Below are 16,420 nucleotides of genomic sequence, written 5' to 3'. Positions count from 1 at the left end.
GAACACAGAGTCTCTGGAAGTAATCAGCTAAACGATTCTTCATTCCATTCTTGGCTGACCTCACTGTAACTGAATCAGCAAACCCAAAAAATCCAGTGTAAATTAGCTTAGCTCTGTGTGTGCCTGTGCGACTGCATTTATTGATTCTTTGATATGAAATGAGTCAGAGGAGAGATGTCATCCTTTTTGCCAACGGCATTTCAGAGCAGTGAGCATTTACTCACACAGTGATAAAATCCTCAGAGTTGATTGATAAAAGTTCTGCTATTTGTGCGCGCAAACACGGTGCTGCATCTTTAATGACTGAGCCGTCCAGCTGACAGGAATCCAGGATGGATACTTTCACTGTGAGTGTGTTTGTTGTACTTCACAACTCCAAGTATGTAATATGTGACTCTGTCGTGTGAGAGTGTGTCCGCTCTGCTCTCTGTCACACTTCCTCATTCCCTCCCCTTTCACTCTCTGCCTCTTTACCCTTCACATGGCAGGCTCACAGTCTAGTTGGCAACGAGATCACTGCCTGACAGAGCGCCCGCCAACTTTAAAGTATATTAAGCACTTTATATTGCTAACTGAGCCAACTGCCAGAAACTTCAGGGTACAGTCATACTTAAGATAAGATAAGATAAGATAAAACTTTATTAATCCCTCGGGTGGGTTCCTCTGGGAAATTTGTTTTCCACTTAGCTTACTTAGCTATTGGGTTGTGTGTGAAGGTTAGTGCTAACTTTCACCTTTATAACAACTACAAAAATTGGTGAATTACTTTGGACCTCAACCCTTTAAAATAACTTTTAAAGTTTTCATTAAATGTGTGGCAGGTTTGACTGTTGATGCTGACACAGCAGGCTCCGATCTGCACATTGCTCAAGAGTTATATTGGCCATATTGGATGGGACGCAAACAGCAGGCACAAGGATAAACTAATAATTTCCCCTAGTTTTCCACAATGGGTTGGTTAATTTCAAGAAGTTGCACATTGTTTTCAGGTGAAATTAGTTTCAAAGAAGGCGCTACAACAAAACCTTGTGATTGATTTGGTCACTGGCAGATTTCCATGGTTGCTTGTAGTTTGCATGGAGGACGCCAACATGTCAGCACTCACTCGCTAACCACTGGCTAAGTGGTAGTAAAACTTCCAAAAAAAAAAAAAAAAGTGTTACCTTAACAGGCAATAGCTAATGTTCACCTTCAAAATAAAAGTTTCGCCTCAACCAACACATTTCAAAAGGCTCAACTTTTAAATTGAAGGCAAAAAGGACACGCTCCTAAAACCAAGGGGTTTCTGTCCTGTTTGTATTCAAATTCAGAGCTCTGAGAACAGTTGACAAGTGCCTGCCGACAAGGAAATGTCGTCTATCCAAACTATGAGCACCCACAGCAGTCTGCTAGCGACCAAATCAAGGTCACTTTTGCCAAATGCTCTGGGAATACACAATTTTACCTACAAATCAGTTGCTGACTCAGGCCTTATTGCCTGGACCCTACAGAGCCATACATCCAAAATGGCAAACAAGTCAACATCACATCGTTAGCAGCCGTATAACTGCAAAACCTCACATTTCTTTCACATTTGACATTTCAAAGGGTCTAACACTAGAGCAGAACACACTGTAGATTTTTTCATTCTGCTTTGTCAGAACAACCAAACATCAGCTTGACAGGCTTCAATAGCACTGCTATACTTAATGAAATGCTAATACATGCCACTGAAGTGGGCTATATTAGCATTAAATCAAAGTGCAGTTGGGGCAAAACATTACAAATGAATTGATGTGATGACGAACTGCTGTCACTGGAGACTGCTTTATTATTGAAAACCATGCAGATAATAACACCATAATAACTAGCAGCATCTCTGTAAGTGCCAGTAAGGAAAAAAAGAGGTGAAAAATCCACTCTAAAAGAATAAAGCGTGGATTTGCACACTCTAATCACATCTTCCATTATTCCCTCCCTTCAGCTGTAAATGTACCACATTCAAATTGAAAGTGCAATAATCATAAACCACTGCTGTAATATGACTCCCTATCTAGCCTTGGGCTGCATGTGTGTGTTGCTCATCTGCTCACTGGCCACAACATAAAAGGTAGCACTGTCAGGCCAACACCTGTGTCCCTGCCACAGCGCGCGCAGCAGCTACGTTGCTTGTGAGTGTTTGTTTTGTGCAAAGTTCAGCTGATAAGCCCTAGTCGGCTGCAAGAGGCTCACACCAAAGAAAACATTTGTATTTATGTTGCAAAGCAGAACTTGTTACACTGAGCTACGATGTGCACTCAACACATTTGACGGGGGATTGTCAACTTTACTTTTGTCTTGAAAGATTAGATTGTGCTTAAACTTGCAGTTTCTGATAAGGAAGTGGCTTTTTGCCAGTTTGGAGAGCACGCTCAAATCTCCACTGGCAGGGTGAGGTCAGTTACCTTGGGCGACAGGCTTATAGCATTTTTCAGACAATCTGGTGCTGCTCAAGTTTTCTTGGCAAATACTGTGAAACTGACAACGCCCTGATACTCCTACTGCGACTCCATTTCAAAACCAGAACACACCTTACAGCTGTAAGCAAGCTGCAGGTAATATCCCTGTCTGTCAGACGCAGACAAAGAATCAAATACAAGGAAACAGTAAGCCATATGCCGTTAAAAAACAAGGACTGGGTTTACAGCGGACTTCCTCTAATCCACGTAAAGCCTCCAATAGATACATATACTCACTTAACCTTCTAGGACCTGGCGTCCACATATGTGCACAACACATTTTAGGTTGTCTAGACCAAAACACAAAATTTTGCTCTACAAGGGCCTGAAATCCACTTACGATGTTATACTGCCCCTGTTCTATTGAAATATAAATCAAATGTCCTCATATGTGGATCTCATTTTTCTCAGAAGCAAAAATCAGGTAAAAAAAAAAAAAAAAAACCTCAGGTGGGTATTCAAACAGGACAATGATCCCAAACACACATCATAACTGGTTTTGGAATCGACAGAGCAGACTACGCTTTTTTTTATGTCCTTCCTAAAGCTCTGATCTCAAGCTCTGAATTGATCTGCTATGGGGCTTTTAACCGAATATTAGTGAGGGTGTACAATGTATATATACTTGCCAGATCTTGTGTGGATTAGATTCTAACTTGTGCACCAGCTCGTGCCCAGAAATGCCCACAAAATTGTTAAAAAAAAAAAAAGTTGTACAGCAAGAAGTGTTGCATTATGTCCCGTTTCTACAACAAAATAACACAACAGGAAGCAGTGAGATGCAGCGAATTCAAAAGTCCAATCTCTGATGGTTCACAGCTTCCCCATATCTTCAGATAAATATCAGTTTTCCACCTCAGTTTGAAAGTCGTCATTGAGGAATTGAGGGGAAAAACAGCATTGCTCAGCAGCTCATGTATAGTAATTACACAATTATCTGTGTTATATAAGCAGCCGACATCACAACCTGCATATAAATTGTCATTTTTGGAATTACTTGCACTTAGTTTGAGAGCCCATACAGACATTCAGGCCTCAGTAACCTGCTTTTGGCCTGATAACCGCTTGCAGCTGGTTACGTGTAACAGCTGTCTGCAATGTTTTTCAGGCGCTATCCTTTGATATGTTTGGAAAAAACAAAAGGAAAGGATATGAAGCTGTCAGTAGTCATTACCTGGAAGTGAAAGATGCCAGCATATCCCTGCTGGAAACCCTGTCCGTGAGGAACCACTCTGTGGAGGAGATGGTCATTTAGGGTCAGCGATGCGATGGCTGCCAGCAACCAGCAGTCCCCTGAAGAAACGCAAAGACAGTTTTACAACCATTATAAATCAACTGAGAGCTGTCATGATAAGCACGAGTCTGTGTTTACATTAGCAAATAATTTCAAGTTTTAGCCACACACAAAACTGGAATTCACCCACAAAGAGTAAAGGTTTGCACAGGCTTTGCATTCTGGGAAATGGGAGAGGCGAGCACAGAATCTCAGACTCGCCATGACTCGCTCATGTTGTTAGTAGGACTTAGTAGTGGGTTCAAGCCACAGTTGCCACTTCCATTATTATACTGTGTTGCCAAAGAGCATTGGCTAGAAGATGGAAAGCCAATGACTGGCATAGTTCATTTAGCAGTTTGACTGTCATCACATTCTCTGTTACAAGACCTACAATTATCCTTTCACAGTCAAAACCGTGTTGCATTCGGTGTTGTGTTATCTTGTCTTTTATGGGAGGAGTTCTGACTGACATGTTATTGAAACTTTAGGTTTTATTCTGGCTCTGTTACTGACACACAACAGTGCTACACTTCTCTGCTGAAAGTTATACTCAAGATAAAAATGAAGTCATTGAGTTTTATATTTTCATACAAGTAACACGCAGGAGTTCCTAAACTTTTTTGTGTCCATAGATAGTAGGAAATATGGATGTAGGTGGAGCCTCCATTCTATATGGTTTTTGCATGCAGCTGCAAAAAGACCTCTATGGGGGGAAAAAGGTTTTCTGATTTGAAGTCTGTAAGGCCTTTAAAAAGTGATTTCTTAGTCTTGTTTACATGAACACTGATCCTTTTCCGCAGAGTAATATATTATGTTTTCTGGTTCAGGATTTGAGGTTTTTGCGATACATCTGGCAGTGCCAGCGTCTACGATAAAGCATCCAGTTCCACAGCAGGGCTGGTAACTTTCTAAGATATCTACTGAAAGAAATGGAAGATGCCTTTGCTTACAGATATGACAAGGCATAAATTATAAATGTTATATAAAATAAAAAAATAGATATTTTTTAAAACCTAAAACTTTTCTTTTCCCCGAAAGAACTACCACAAGACCATATCTGGAATATCCCGCTCTCTATATCAAATTTTTGCTGTGAAAGGTTCTGTGTCTCGCTGAAGTTCATGCTGTATGTGGAGTAGAGGGAAGCTTTACTTATTCATGACTTGCATCCAGCATCTCCCTAGATTTAGCATAGCAACTAACATCTATGCACTCAGTTACCTGTTTGTTTGTTTTTTTGGCGGTGTTCTCTTTCGCTTTCTGCCAGATTAAATCTCAGTTCTTCCCCTCGGGTCTAATAGATGAATCATGCAGTAGTAACACTGAAACAGTTGGGAACACTCCCAGTGGGACTTACCCAAAGCACCCTGACAGATGTCAGTGCGAGTAGCTCCATCTACGATGAACTCGGGCCGTTTGCAGAGCTCCTGTCGGTGCACACACACACACACACACACACACACACACACAAATTAGCACTTCTTTGCCTTCAGACATACATTTTGCAAACATGTCGTCTTCCTCCCTTTCTTTTCTCATTTTCATCTCATTGAACCTGCTCTGGAAACCCAAACAATGATAGCAAGAATACCAATGGTACCCATTCCCTGATAGAAGAAACATTAAAAATTAATCATTAGAGATTTATGCAAGTAATCTGTCATTTAACACTGCATCTTTATCAGTCTTATCTCCAACTGATGATTAGTATCAGACATGAACTGAAGCAACAATCACAGAGCTAATGAAGCAAGTCTACAAAGCTGCCCACTTTGATTCTATAATCTAAAGTTAAGTGTCTTTTTCAAGCTCCGTGGCTACCAGGAGCTTGAAACCCCTGACAGGAGTGCTTACAGTCAGGAGTTAAAGTGGGATTTGGCAGCTGCAGGAAACCTAAACTCATGTGTAGCAGGGCAGCAATTCAAAATTGAGTGCTATGTCTCTGCGTATAATGTCTCTTGTGCAACCCATAGCCTGCTCTGCAACAGTCCAACATAGTCAACGAACACCGCAAACTTCCCAGTTTATTCTGTACTTACTGTCTGTTACAAACTTTACTACACAGCAGACACATGCATTTATTTCTTCCCTGGAAAACACAGTCATTGTACTCTTAGCTGGCAGACAATCCAATGCCGCTCTCTCGTATCCGTCATGTGCGAATCGAGCTGGGCAATTGTCTGGTCTATCTTGTCAGATTGCTACTTTTAAACTGAAACTTGGGACAATTAACCAGATCTTGCATGCCCAAAACAAAACTTCTACTTTTCAACACGTGGGCTCCAAATAGTTTTTAAAACATGTAGTCTTTCAGTCGAGGTTTAGAAACAACTCTGGACTAGTGCAGGAGGAACACGCAACATTTCTGTCTGTGTGCTTGTTTCTTAGTCTGCCAACTCTTCAAACACTATCAGGAATTGAGCAGCCAAACCTGGCACACGGGTACAGCTCAGGTTCCTGAAGATTCTTATCTCTATCACATATTATGAAATTATCACATAGCCTGGAAACCACTTGAACGTGGTTCGCTTTGAGGCGACTTTTGTTGTGATTTGGCGCTATATAAATAAAATTCAATTGAATTGAATCAAAAATGACCTGTTTTTTTTTTTAATGCATCTACAACACAAGCAGCATTTCATTTAAATTTAGGGTTAACATTATAAACAGGCCAGACAATACTGTAGCACAGACATCTACTAGTATAATAAATACAAAATACTCTATTCTACAGACGAACTGCTTGTTTATACCTTATTAAAATGTATGTATTCTTAGATCGACAGATGGAGTGAACTATTTTAAGTTGCTGCTTGGGAGCAGCGGGTATCAAGGTGGCAGTTCATACACACAAAAGCTATTTTAGCTAATTATAGCTAGTAGTTAAAATTAAAACAGCTTCTAATAAAGTAACTAATTGAGTAGAGTCTTTTTTATTAGTTTAATACCAAATAATAAATTGAGTAAGAAGTTGTAAGAAGGTAGTTTTCTTTGGGATTAATGGAGCCATTGTAGCGAGCTAGGCTAACAATCCTGAAGTTGTCAAAGCTCTTTTCTGAAAAATCTCCCAGTCTAGTGTTTTTTGTTCACATTTGATTTGCACAACTTCCTGCTTCCTAAACCTTCTTGTACTCAGTGTGGTGAGCTTGAGAAACCCCACGAAGCTATAAAAACAAATATTTTGTGTCATGCTAAGCAAACACGCCAACTATTCAACACATGGCTTAACTCACTGAGGCATCCTGGGCATTTTTAAACACTCACACAACGCCTTTTTTTTCGGCGGGGTGGGGCATCATGACCCTCTTAGTGTAAATATTACAGATCCTGTGGTGTAGGTGATGCATGCATTATGAAGTGCTATTTCTGGAAGGCTGAGACTTCAAAAAAGCATTAGATGCAACAAAGAAGCAGAAAACATACACTCATGAACACGTGATGATCTGCATACTCAAAAGAAAGCTGAAATTATCACAAGGCAAAGCTTTTAAGACCACAGCTCGTTCTGTTACTGCAGAACTGACAACTGCAACTTGACACAGTGTCTGCAAATAGAATAAAAAAGGAGAGCACACCGTGTTCAAGGCATGCTCACAAATACAATTCCACTTTCTTCTCTGGTGCTGCTTCTAGCTGCACAGACCACACTGGTGTATTTATAACAGAGTAAAAGGTGATGAGAGAAGAAAAGACGTGACATGGTAGAAGATGTGATATAAGAGGCCCCTCATAAGACCTCATAATGGGCCTAGTGTGTGTTGGTATTAAAATTGATCAATCATTACAATCTCATGATTAAATTCAAGTCTGTGAGGAAAGCTTGCTTAAGTGTACCAGGTGATAAAAGACCTTAGAGGTGAGCTGTTATAGGTGGTCATTGGAACTTCAGGGTTTGAGATGACCATATCTGGAATAGCCCCTCTCTTTGACATCATGCAGAGTCCAGAGAAAATAATAATAATAATAATAATAATAATAATAATAATAATAATAATAATACTAATGAAATGTCTGAAACAAATCATTTACAGCAGTCTGAAGTTTGAGCTTTTGGCTCATATTGGCTCAGCTTGTCCAGAATGCTGCGGCTCGCCTTCTGACTGGCACTAGAAAGCATGCCTCTATCACCCCAGTTCTTATTGAGTTGCATTGGTTACCCATAAAATATTGCATTGAATTTAAAATATTGTTGCTCACCTTTAAAATTATAAATAATTTAGCCCCTCGTTATCTTGTCGATCTTCTTAGTCTATATGTCCCTGGGCGAGCCCTCAGGTCTTCAGCCCAATTACTCCTGGCTCAGCCTAGATCTAGACTTAAATCTAGGGGTGACCGTGCTTTTGCCCTGGTTGCACCGAATCTGTGGAACAACCTTCCTATCGCTATCCGTGCGTCAGACTCCGTTTTATCTTTTAAACCCCGTTTAAAAACTCATTTATTCAACATAGCTTTTCCATCTAGTTAGTGTCCCTATTTTATATTTGGTTCAATTTTTTATTTATGTACTTTATCTTTTAGCTATATCTGTTCTTAGTAACTTTGTTCTTATATTCCCTTTTATTGTTGTATAATTAGTGCCCTTAACCTGATGACATATGTGGTACTTTGTTAATAGTCTTTTATTTATTGTCTTAATTTTCCTGTTTTTATTGTAAAGCACTTTGCTGTACCACTGGTCTTTTAAATGTGCTATACAAATAAAGTTGTATTGTATTGTATTGATTATTCTGATATACAATGACTTTATTGTTTTAAACTTTGCCCAAAATAAACAGTGTTATCCACCTATAACCCAGTATCTATATGACAGAAAGTAAATAAAAGAAATAAGGTTCTTCTCTGCCCTGTTGGACGTGACCAACCACGTCCAACAGGGCAGGACAAGCCGAGGACGAGCCCCCCAACCCCGGACCTGGGCCCGCTGAAGGTTGCCAGGGATTGGCAGATGCACACGGACTTGGATCAGAGGCTAATTTTTCCCGCAGAGATTGTAACAACTAATCTGTGACCAGACCTCATCCTTTGGTCTAACTCCCCAAAACGTGCTTACATCATTAAGCAGACGGCACCATGGGAGGAAGCAATTGAGGAAGGATTCGAGCGTAAGAAGCTGCACTATGCCAACTTGGCAGCTGAGGCAGAGGACAGAGGCTGGAAGATCAAGGTGCGCCCGGTGGAAGTGGGGTGCAGGGGCTTTGTTGGCAGAACAACAGCGAAATTGCTTAGATTGGGACTGCAGTCAAATGTTAGTGCTTGCCAGCTCTGCTTAAACACACCCACTGCAGGTGGTCATGGGACTTGATTTTTTTAGGCACTGGTGCACTGAATGTGTGCACAGTAACACGAGTTTTATACTATAGGGTATGCAACAGCAGATAGCTCTTGTCAGATGGGTGCACATATTTAAAATACTATGGCTCAGGCTATGGTGCTGCAGTCATGTGCAGGACATCAAGATGTCCAGTTGCTTGCTGTGAATTCTCCAGACAATTACCTACTCTACTGTTAGTGGCTCGTTCAGACATTACACATTGTTTACAAAGGAGCTGCTACTTTAAAAACCACCAAATATCTGAGTGAGGCGTTTGTAGGCATGAGTCAGATATTTGCATTGTGATGCAGTGCAGCCAGATAAGATCTAATAAAATTCAGGGGTGTAGTCTGCTACACTGTAGAAAAACAGCTCCACTATGTTGCCAAAAGCATTCATTCATCTGTCGTCACACCTATATGAATTCAAGTGACATCTTATTCTTAATACATATGGTTTAATATGTTGTTGGTCCACCTTTTGCAGGTATAACATCTTCAGCTCTTCCTAAAGGTGTTTTTTTTTTTTTTTTTTTCAGGTTGAGGTGCAGGCCAGTCTAGTTCTTCCACACCACACTCACTCATCCATGTCTTTATGGACCTTGCTTTGTGCACTGGTGTGCAGTGATGTTGGAACAGGAAGTGGCCATCACCAACATTTCTTGCTATGTTAAAGCATTAAGCACACTGGCAGAGTTTGCTTGCTCTTTGTTATAATACCACGAACGATTGACTATGGAATATTTAGTAGTGAGGAAATTTCATGTCTGGACTTGTTGCACAGGTGGCATCCTATCACAGTTCCTATGTCCAAGGAAGTGATTGGAAAACCTCCATTTAATTATTTAATGGGGTAGTGAATACTTTTAGCAACACAGTGTATTATAACTGTCTGACATTAAAATGATATTAACCTTCTAAAAAAAACACAGTAAATAAATCTGGAAACACCGTCTATAACATTAAACATCTACAACATGTACAAATGATAATGATTTAAAGTGCAATACTGTAATTTTCTGCTGCTCATTCCTGTGCAATATCCCATCTACCCTCCCGTCATATTTCTTTTCAAGATTTTCTTATTTAATCACTAGTGTACATATATTTATATTTATAGATACATATATATTTAGTCATCTTTTCTCTTTTACCATGTCTCTCTAATATTTAGCTCCTTACTATTTTTATATTTTTATATTTTATTTTATTATATTTTATTATATTTTCTCCTACTGTATCATGCTGCTGAGTGACTGCTGCTCGTAAAACACATTTCATTGCAATGTTGACCCTGTGCTAACTTGCATATGACAAATAAAACTTAAACTTGAAACTGAAATGATATGAAAGGCTTCTATATTCCCCTTACCCACGCTTGGGCAAAAGACACAAAAACACGGCCACCGCCGCAATTTCTCACCGTGGGCCTCAACCAGCGCACGCCGCTGGTCTTTGCCGATCTGGGGCCGAGTTCGTTGAATCCCAAAGATGACGCTACAGCAGGAAACAGGCTGTCCTCAAACAATCTCCCGCTTTGAAGGCACTGGGCTTTCAGAGAATCATAGTCCTGACCCAAGAACTTCACCGCATTGTGGTTCTGCCCCAGGCCCTCATCACGATCCCACTGGCTCCTTAGTTTGTAGGCCATGCCTGTGGCATAAATGGGCTGCTCTGCCATCTTGAGCTTGTGGAGTTAACGGAGAACAGTAGGACTGACAGCTGCTATCAATTTGATTCTCTTTGGAACCACAATAAGAAGTAAAGATGTGTCAATTATTAAAGACGCAACAGCAGCCTATTGAGCTTTTATAATCTAAAGCACTGTGCTGATGTAAACCTGATACACAGTGGTAATGGCTTCAAGGCCCAATCTTCAGTTAGAATAAATCATCAGTAGCTATGAAGATGCTATTAAACACTGATGAGGCTAGTCTGCTGCTTGGTTGTGGTGTATGTGGTTGCACTCTAGCTGGATGCTTTGATTGCAGTCACAAACGGAGAAGCTCAAAAATCCAAAGCTTGTCACAGTAGAGACGTCTTCCTCAGTACAAAAGATCCAGATAACACCAGTCCACGTCTGTTGTTCTTTTTTTGTCAAGTTCACGCAGTGCAGGATCACAGCCTGTCCTTATCACAGCAGCGGACAACCCTGCACAAAAACAAAGAAAGTGAGAAATTGAGCACAAAAGGGAAAAGGTTATCCAGTGAGATACAAGATACAGGTTTGTACATACCAATACTATCTACGCATACATCACAGAACAAAAGCAGAGGCTGTGCACACCCTCCATGTGCACAGCCACTAAGAGCTTAAAAGACAAACGAGGCGTCCTTGTTTCTTTGCAGTCATCCATATATGTGCATTCTTAGAAAAGCCCGACAAAGTTGGCACATCTGTGCTACTTTTACTGTGGTGCACTGAATATGTGCACATTCAGTGCACCACAGTAAAATTTTAAGTCAATGTTTAATCAGAAAAGCACATTAATAACAAAGCAGGTGTGTGTGTGTGTGTGTGTGTGTGTGTATTTTAATGCACAATAAAGGTTGCATGAGGCAAAGAACAAGCACAAGCTCTCTGTGAGACGCTTTAATTAAGCAGAGGCTGAGATGAAGAAGCATTTCTATCATTAGTGCCGGCGCAGACAGAACTGGAGCTTTGGACAGAGTTAGTCTCACTTTGTTGCTTTGAGTCTGCGTCTTTTCCGTCAAACACAGAGTGGAAGGCGTTTATTTTTATCTTCTTTCAACTCTCTCAGCTTTTTTTTTTCACTCCCTCACCTCAGATATGCACATAAAGATACGCACTTCCTGTTTTCAGTCCACAGGTGTCGTCACAGCAGAAACAGAAAAGAGTGTGGCTTTCACTGGCTTGTGTAGCAGTGGAGCCATGTAAGAGTTTCCTCCTCCTGCTAACAGAGAACCACACCCACAAAGATGGCCCATTTGACTGAGTGAAGAATGTTGCTGCTAAGAGAGCCAAAAACTCAGCATGCAGCTGCGACAGCAGGTTTCCCAGCTTGTTCAATTACACAACACTAAGACTTGTGTTTGCACATGTGCCTCTATTGCTGCTAGCATGGTGAAACTACATTAGGATCATTTGCATGAGTACTACACATTATTTCTGCTAATAGATCCCTAAAGCTACAGCTAGCAAAGCTGAAAGTGCTGCATAATGGCTGCACCACAACTATTATATTTCTTACCACAAGCATTATTACTCACACTAACAAAGGCACTTTTGCCACCACTGTAACAACTACTTCTGCTTCTTCCTGCATTCTTTATAAAGAGTTATTTAGCATCTGTACCACATATCAGTGTTAGCATCACTACAGTGTTTTTCTTTTTTACATAAATGTATGTACTATTTAAATGTGGACACGAAAATACCTTCAGTGAAAAGGCTTTTAGAGTTACACTTGTTAAACTGCTTGTTAATGCATATATCTAATTAGCCAATCACATATATTCAGGTATTTAAACATGGTCAACATGACCTGCTGAAGATCAAACTGAGCATCAAAATGAGGAAGAAATGTGATTTAAGTGACCTTGAATGTGGCACAGTTGTTGTCAAACAGGCTGGTCTAAGTATTTCAGAAACTGCTAATCTGCTGTGGGGAAATCTCAGCAATCTCTACAGTTTACAGAGCGTGAGCCAAAACGGAGTAAATTTTGGCGAGGGGCAGTTCTCTGGGGAAAGTCTTCTTGATGTCAGAAGTCAAAATGGAAATGTCAGACTGCTTTGAGGTGATGGGAAGCAAACAGTAACTCAAATAACAGCTTTTTAGAACCAAAGTAAACAGAAGAGTGTCTCTAAACACAACACACACACACACAACAAGCAGATGGGCTACGTCAGTGGGACACTCCCGTGAGCTAAGTAGAAGAAATCGAGGCTACAGTTCACACATGTTCTGCAGAATTGAACAATATAAGTTTTTTTGGTCTAATGAGACTCAATTTTAGCAAAAACATTAGGATGGTGCGGTCAGAATACGGCATAAATATGAATGCATGGATCCATCCTGCTGACCACTTCCATCCCTTTATGACCATTAATAAAAATGTGCTTCACTGTTCTTCCCCTCACTGCAAAGTCCATCATGAAATCCTAACAAAAGTCTGGTTAAAAATGCAGGTTTTCAGATTTATGTCAGGCCCATGTGTTTGTTTCTTACCTCTCCTCCAAACTGCACCTTCTAGTTTGATCCCAGGAACTGCCAAACCAGTCCAGACAGACTCTTCTGTACTACTTTTATAGTCAACCTCCAGCGAGGGATGTGCCAAATGTGGCAGGAAGGAGGAGTTACGCCTGATTTCTACATCTTTATTTTCCAGCTGCTAACATATGCCCATTGTCACCTGAATGACATGTTTGAGCACTCCTATAAGTTCACTTAATACCTAATTAACTTTTCCTAGAATGGGAGGAGCTACTGGCTATAGACAGAAGTGTGTCAGGTGACAGCACTGTGAGGAAAAACACCACCGCCCCTCACAAAACACACCCACTACCATGAAATGCTTGCAGACCACAAACAATTACTCATATGCTTTCAATATGCATGTCACTCTAAGTTGGTTCCATGACAAAACACCCATGACCCCATTACTTAAACCAACAACAAAGGATCATAACGTGTTCTGTTAAAACCTTAGTCATGTGGTTTTTACCTCTGCTGGCTGCCATCGGGGCACATTTTACCCAACAACAGTTCAGTCTGACTCTAATGAATATTTTACTTCTCCTCACATGAGAAATACATGCAGCCTACATACCCTCACTCCATATCCCAACACAAATGCTTAGCCTTCCCCTCAGTCTGGGTGGCAGCACACAAGAATGCGCATGCATGTATGTACTGCACTGTATCATCTAGCAATGCAACACTTAGTATAATCACAAGAAAACTGAGAACGTGCACTTTTATCCAACCCATAACCCGGCTCTTTTACTTATTTGTTTTGGCACATCAGCAGGATGTTTCCTTTAACATAGGGGTCGTGCAGCCATGGGTAGAAACACACACGACTGAAGCAGCAGGCATGCAAAGGCCGTGAAAACACTGCAATCATCAGCAATGTATGACTAATGCTTTTCTGCTGATGATTGTCTGAGTCCAGTTTCCTCCTCACAACTCGAGCGGATTAAATGCATGCTGATAGTAAGTAAGTGTTGCCTTTGGGAGGGTGGAGTCAAGAGTTTGTGGCATGAGTAAGCCTTCTGACCGCCTGTGGTGTATTTCTGCATGCAGGGTTTCATGTTGCAACACAGTTTAATGTGAGAAAAAATATCCAAAATGTTTGGAGAAAATAGACCAACAGAGAGATCATACACGCACGCACTGTGACCGCTGCAGGGAACATGGTGACTACTGTGTTTTTTCTCATCAGAGTCTGCAGAAGAACACAGCTTTTAGAAACACTGGGCTACATTTGGAGAATACTCGTTGGAGCATGCGCCTCAGCTCACGCAGATTTAGCTCTTTATAAAACTTTAACTTGGACGCATGGCTCACACAGATAAGTAAGTCGCTTTTGTGATAGATAGGTGTGGTCCCTGGGAAAACATTGAAATTAAAGAAATAAACACAACCAGCAAAGCGAACAGCGGTTTGACGAGTTTCCTTTGGCTTCACTTCCATCAGATACAGTTAAAACCAATAATAATAATAATAATAATAATAATAATAATAATAATAAAGCGTAAGACAGCAAAAGCAAATTTTGCGGAATCAGCACATTAATGATTAATAATTCATGGTTATTATTCTCGTGAAATCTGGGGCAGACTGCTGTTTGACTGTGGTTTGTTCCGGCGTCACAAACTAACCTAAAAAACAACTCACAAACTTCCAGTTCTGCTCTTAAAAAAGAAGAAGTTCAGACCAGGAGGACAAACGCGATTGGTAAAGTGCAGCCCGACACTAAAATGCTGAAGCAAAGTGATGTTGAAGGATGAAACTCATATTTACCTTGCGATGCGTTTCCTCTGAAAAAAAAAATAGCTACACGGAAATTCAACATGCTCTCCGTTCCATGTTTAGTATGTACCCTTCTTGTACCCTCCCCTCTTTTCTATACAGAAGAAACGCCCTGCTGCTGCTGTGTACCCTCGTTTCAATGCGACTGCGCAGTGCCCACAGGTCATAAAACTACACTGAAAGGGAGGGATTCGTGCACTGTTCTGTCGTGTTGTGCTCTTTGTTTGCAGCAGATTTTACTTGATACTGTAGTTCATTACGGTACTGTGTGTTCACATGCAATAAGCTGCCCTTTGAAAGACAAAAATCCCTTTACACCGCTCTGTAAATACTTACCCTAACTAAAAAACGCCACATTTACCAAGTGCTGGACTCTATTTGAAGTTTAGTTACGCACAGTATTTCTACTTTATAACTATTTTTAAATTTCAGTAGACTTGTATGTTATGAATGTAAAAATAGAGAAGTTTTTTAATCGTCTAACGGCATAATTTACAGGATTCCAAGTCTAAGCAGCCAACAATGACATCTAGTGACTTCGGGTAGCAGCGCATCTAGAATAGAATAGAATAGAATAGCTTTTTTATTGTTACTGTTACAAGAACAATGAAAGGCAGTTTGGCATCTCTCCATGTGTGTGAAGTACACAATAGCGAAAGTATTTACACAATAACAGACAAATTTACATTTACACAAGAAAGATATGTACAATTTATACATACACCTGCAAAACACACATACATACATATATATACATATATATGCATTCGTACATACATACACACACATATTTCCACATACACGCTTACATCTATGTGCATACACATACATGCCATCTAACTAGCAGGTGCATTGAGAGGTGCAGTGTGGTCAGTGATATTGCACGTTGAGTGTGTGTGTGTGTGTGTGTGTGTGTGTGTGTCTCCTACAATGCAACCAATACCCCTACCTCTTTATACAGTTTAAAGAGGTAGGGGTGTTGGTTGCATTGAAGTATAAACAGAAATACGATTTATAAATAAGGTGTGATGTTCATGAGTGTTATTTCTATGAAATAGACAGAAAGAACAAATAGTAAAAAATGTAAAAAAAAATAAATTAATAAGAATAATAAGAATAATAAGAATAAGAATAAGAATAAGAATAAGAATAAGAATAATTAATTAATTAATTAATTAATTGATTAACTAATTAATATGTAGATAATAAACAGAATTTTAGGTAAATGATTTAATTTTTGTGTAAATGATCACAGTCTATGGGGGGGATTGGGGCCACAGATTAGCGTCTTTTTGTGTGGGATTGTATTAGTCTGTATCATTTTACCTGATGGCCAAAGTTCAAGTAGAGGGTGACTAGGC

The 16,420-nt window shown here is 40.1% G+C and overlaps 1 protein-coding gene across 1 annotated transcript in view; it reads right to left on the bottom strand.

Annotated features, from left to right (window-relative positions):
• Positions 1-14,724, bottom strand: part of capn1 (calpain 1) — a 29,133-nt gene extending 14,409 nt beyond the window's left edge. Inside the window, exons 1-4 of the mRNA XM_085154850.1 lie at positions 13,254-14,724; positions 10,487-11,215; positions 5,111-5,180; positions 3,652-3,770 (exon numbers count right to left, since the gene is read on the bottom strand). Of these exons, the coding sequence (XP_085010976.1) occupies positions 3,652-3,770; positions 5,111-5,180; positions 10,487-10,744 (447 nt within the window). The 5' untranslated portion in view covers positions 10,745-11,215; positions 13,254-14,724. The remainder of the gene's footprint in view (positions 1-3,651; positions 3,771-5,110; positions 5,181-10,486; positions 11,216-13,253) is intronic.
• Positions 14,725-16,420: the final 1,696 nt, after the last annotated feature.

This window comes from Neolamprologus multifasciatus, chromosome 3, assembly GCF_963576455.1.
Source record: "Neolamprologus multifasciatus chromosome 3, fNeoMul1.2, whole genome shotgun sequence".
NCBI lineage: Eukaryota > Metazoa > Chordata > Actinopteri > Cichliformes > Cichlidae > Neolamprologus > Neolamprologus multifasciatus.
This window is presented reverse-complemented; position numbering and strand designations above follow the sequence as displayed.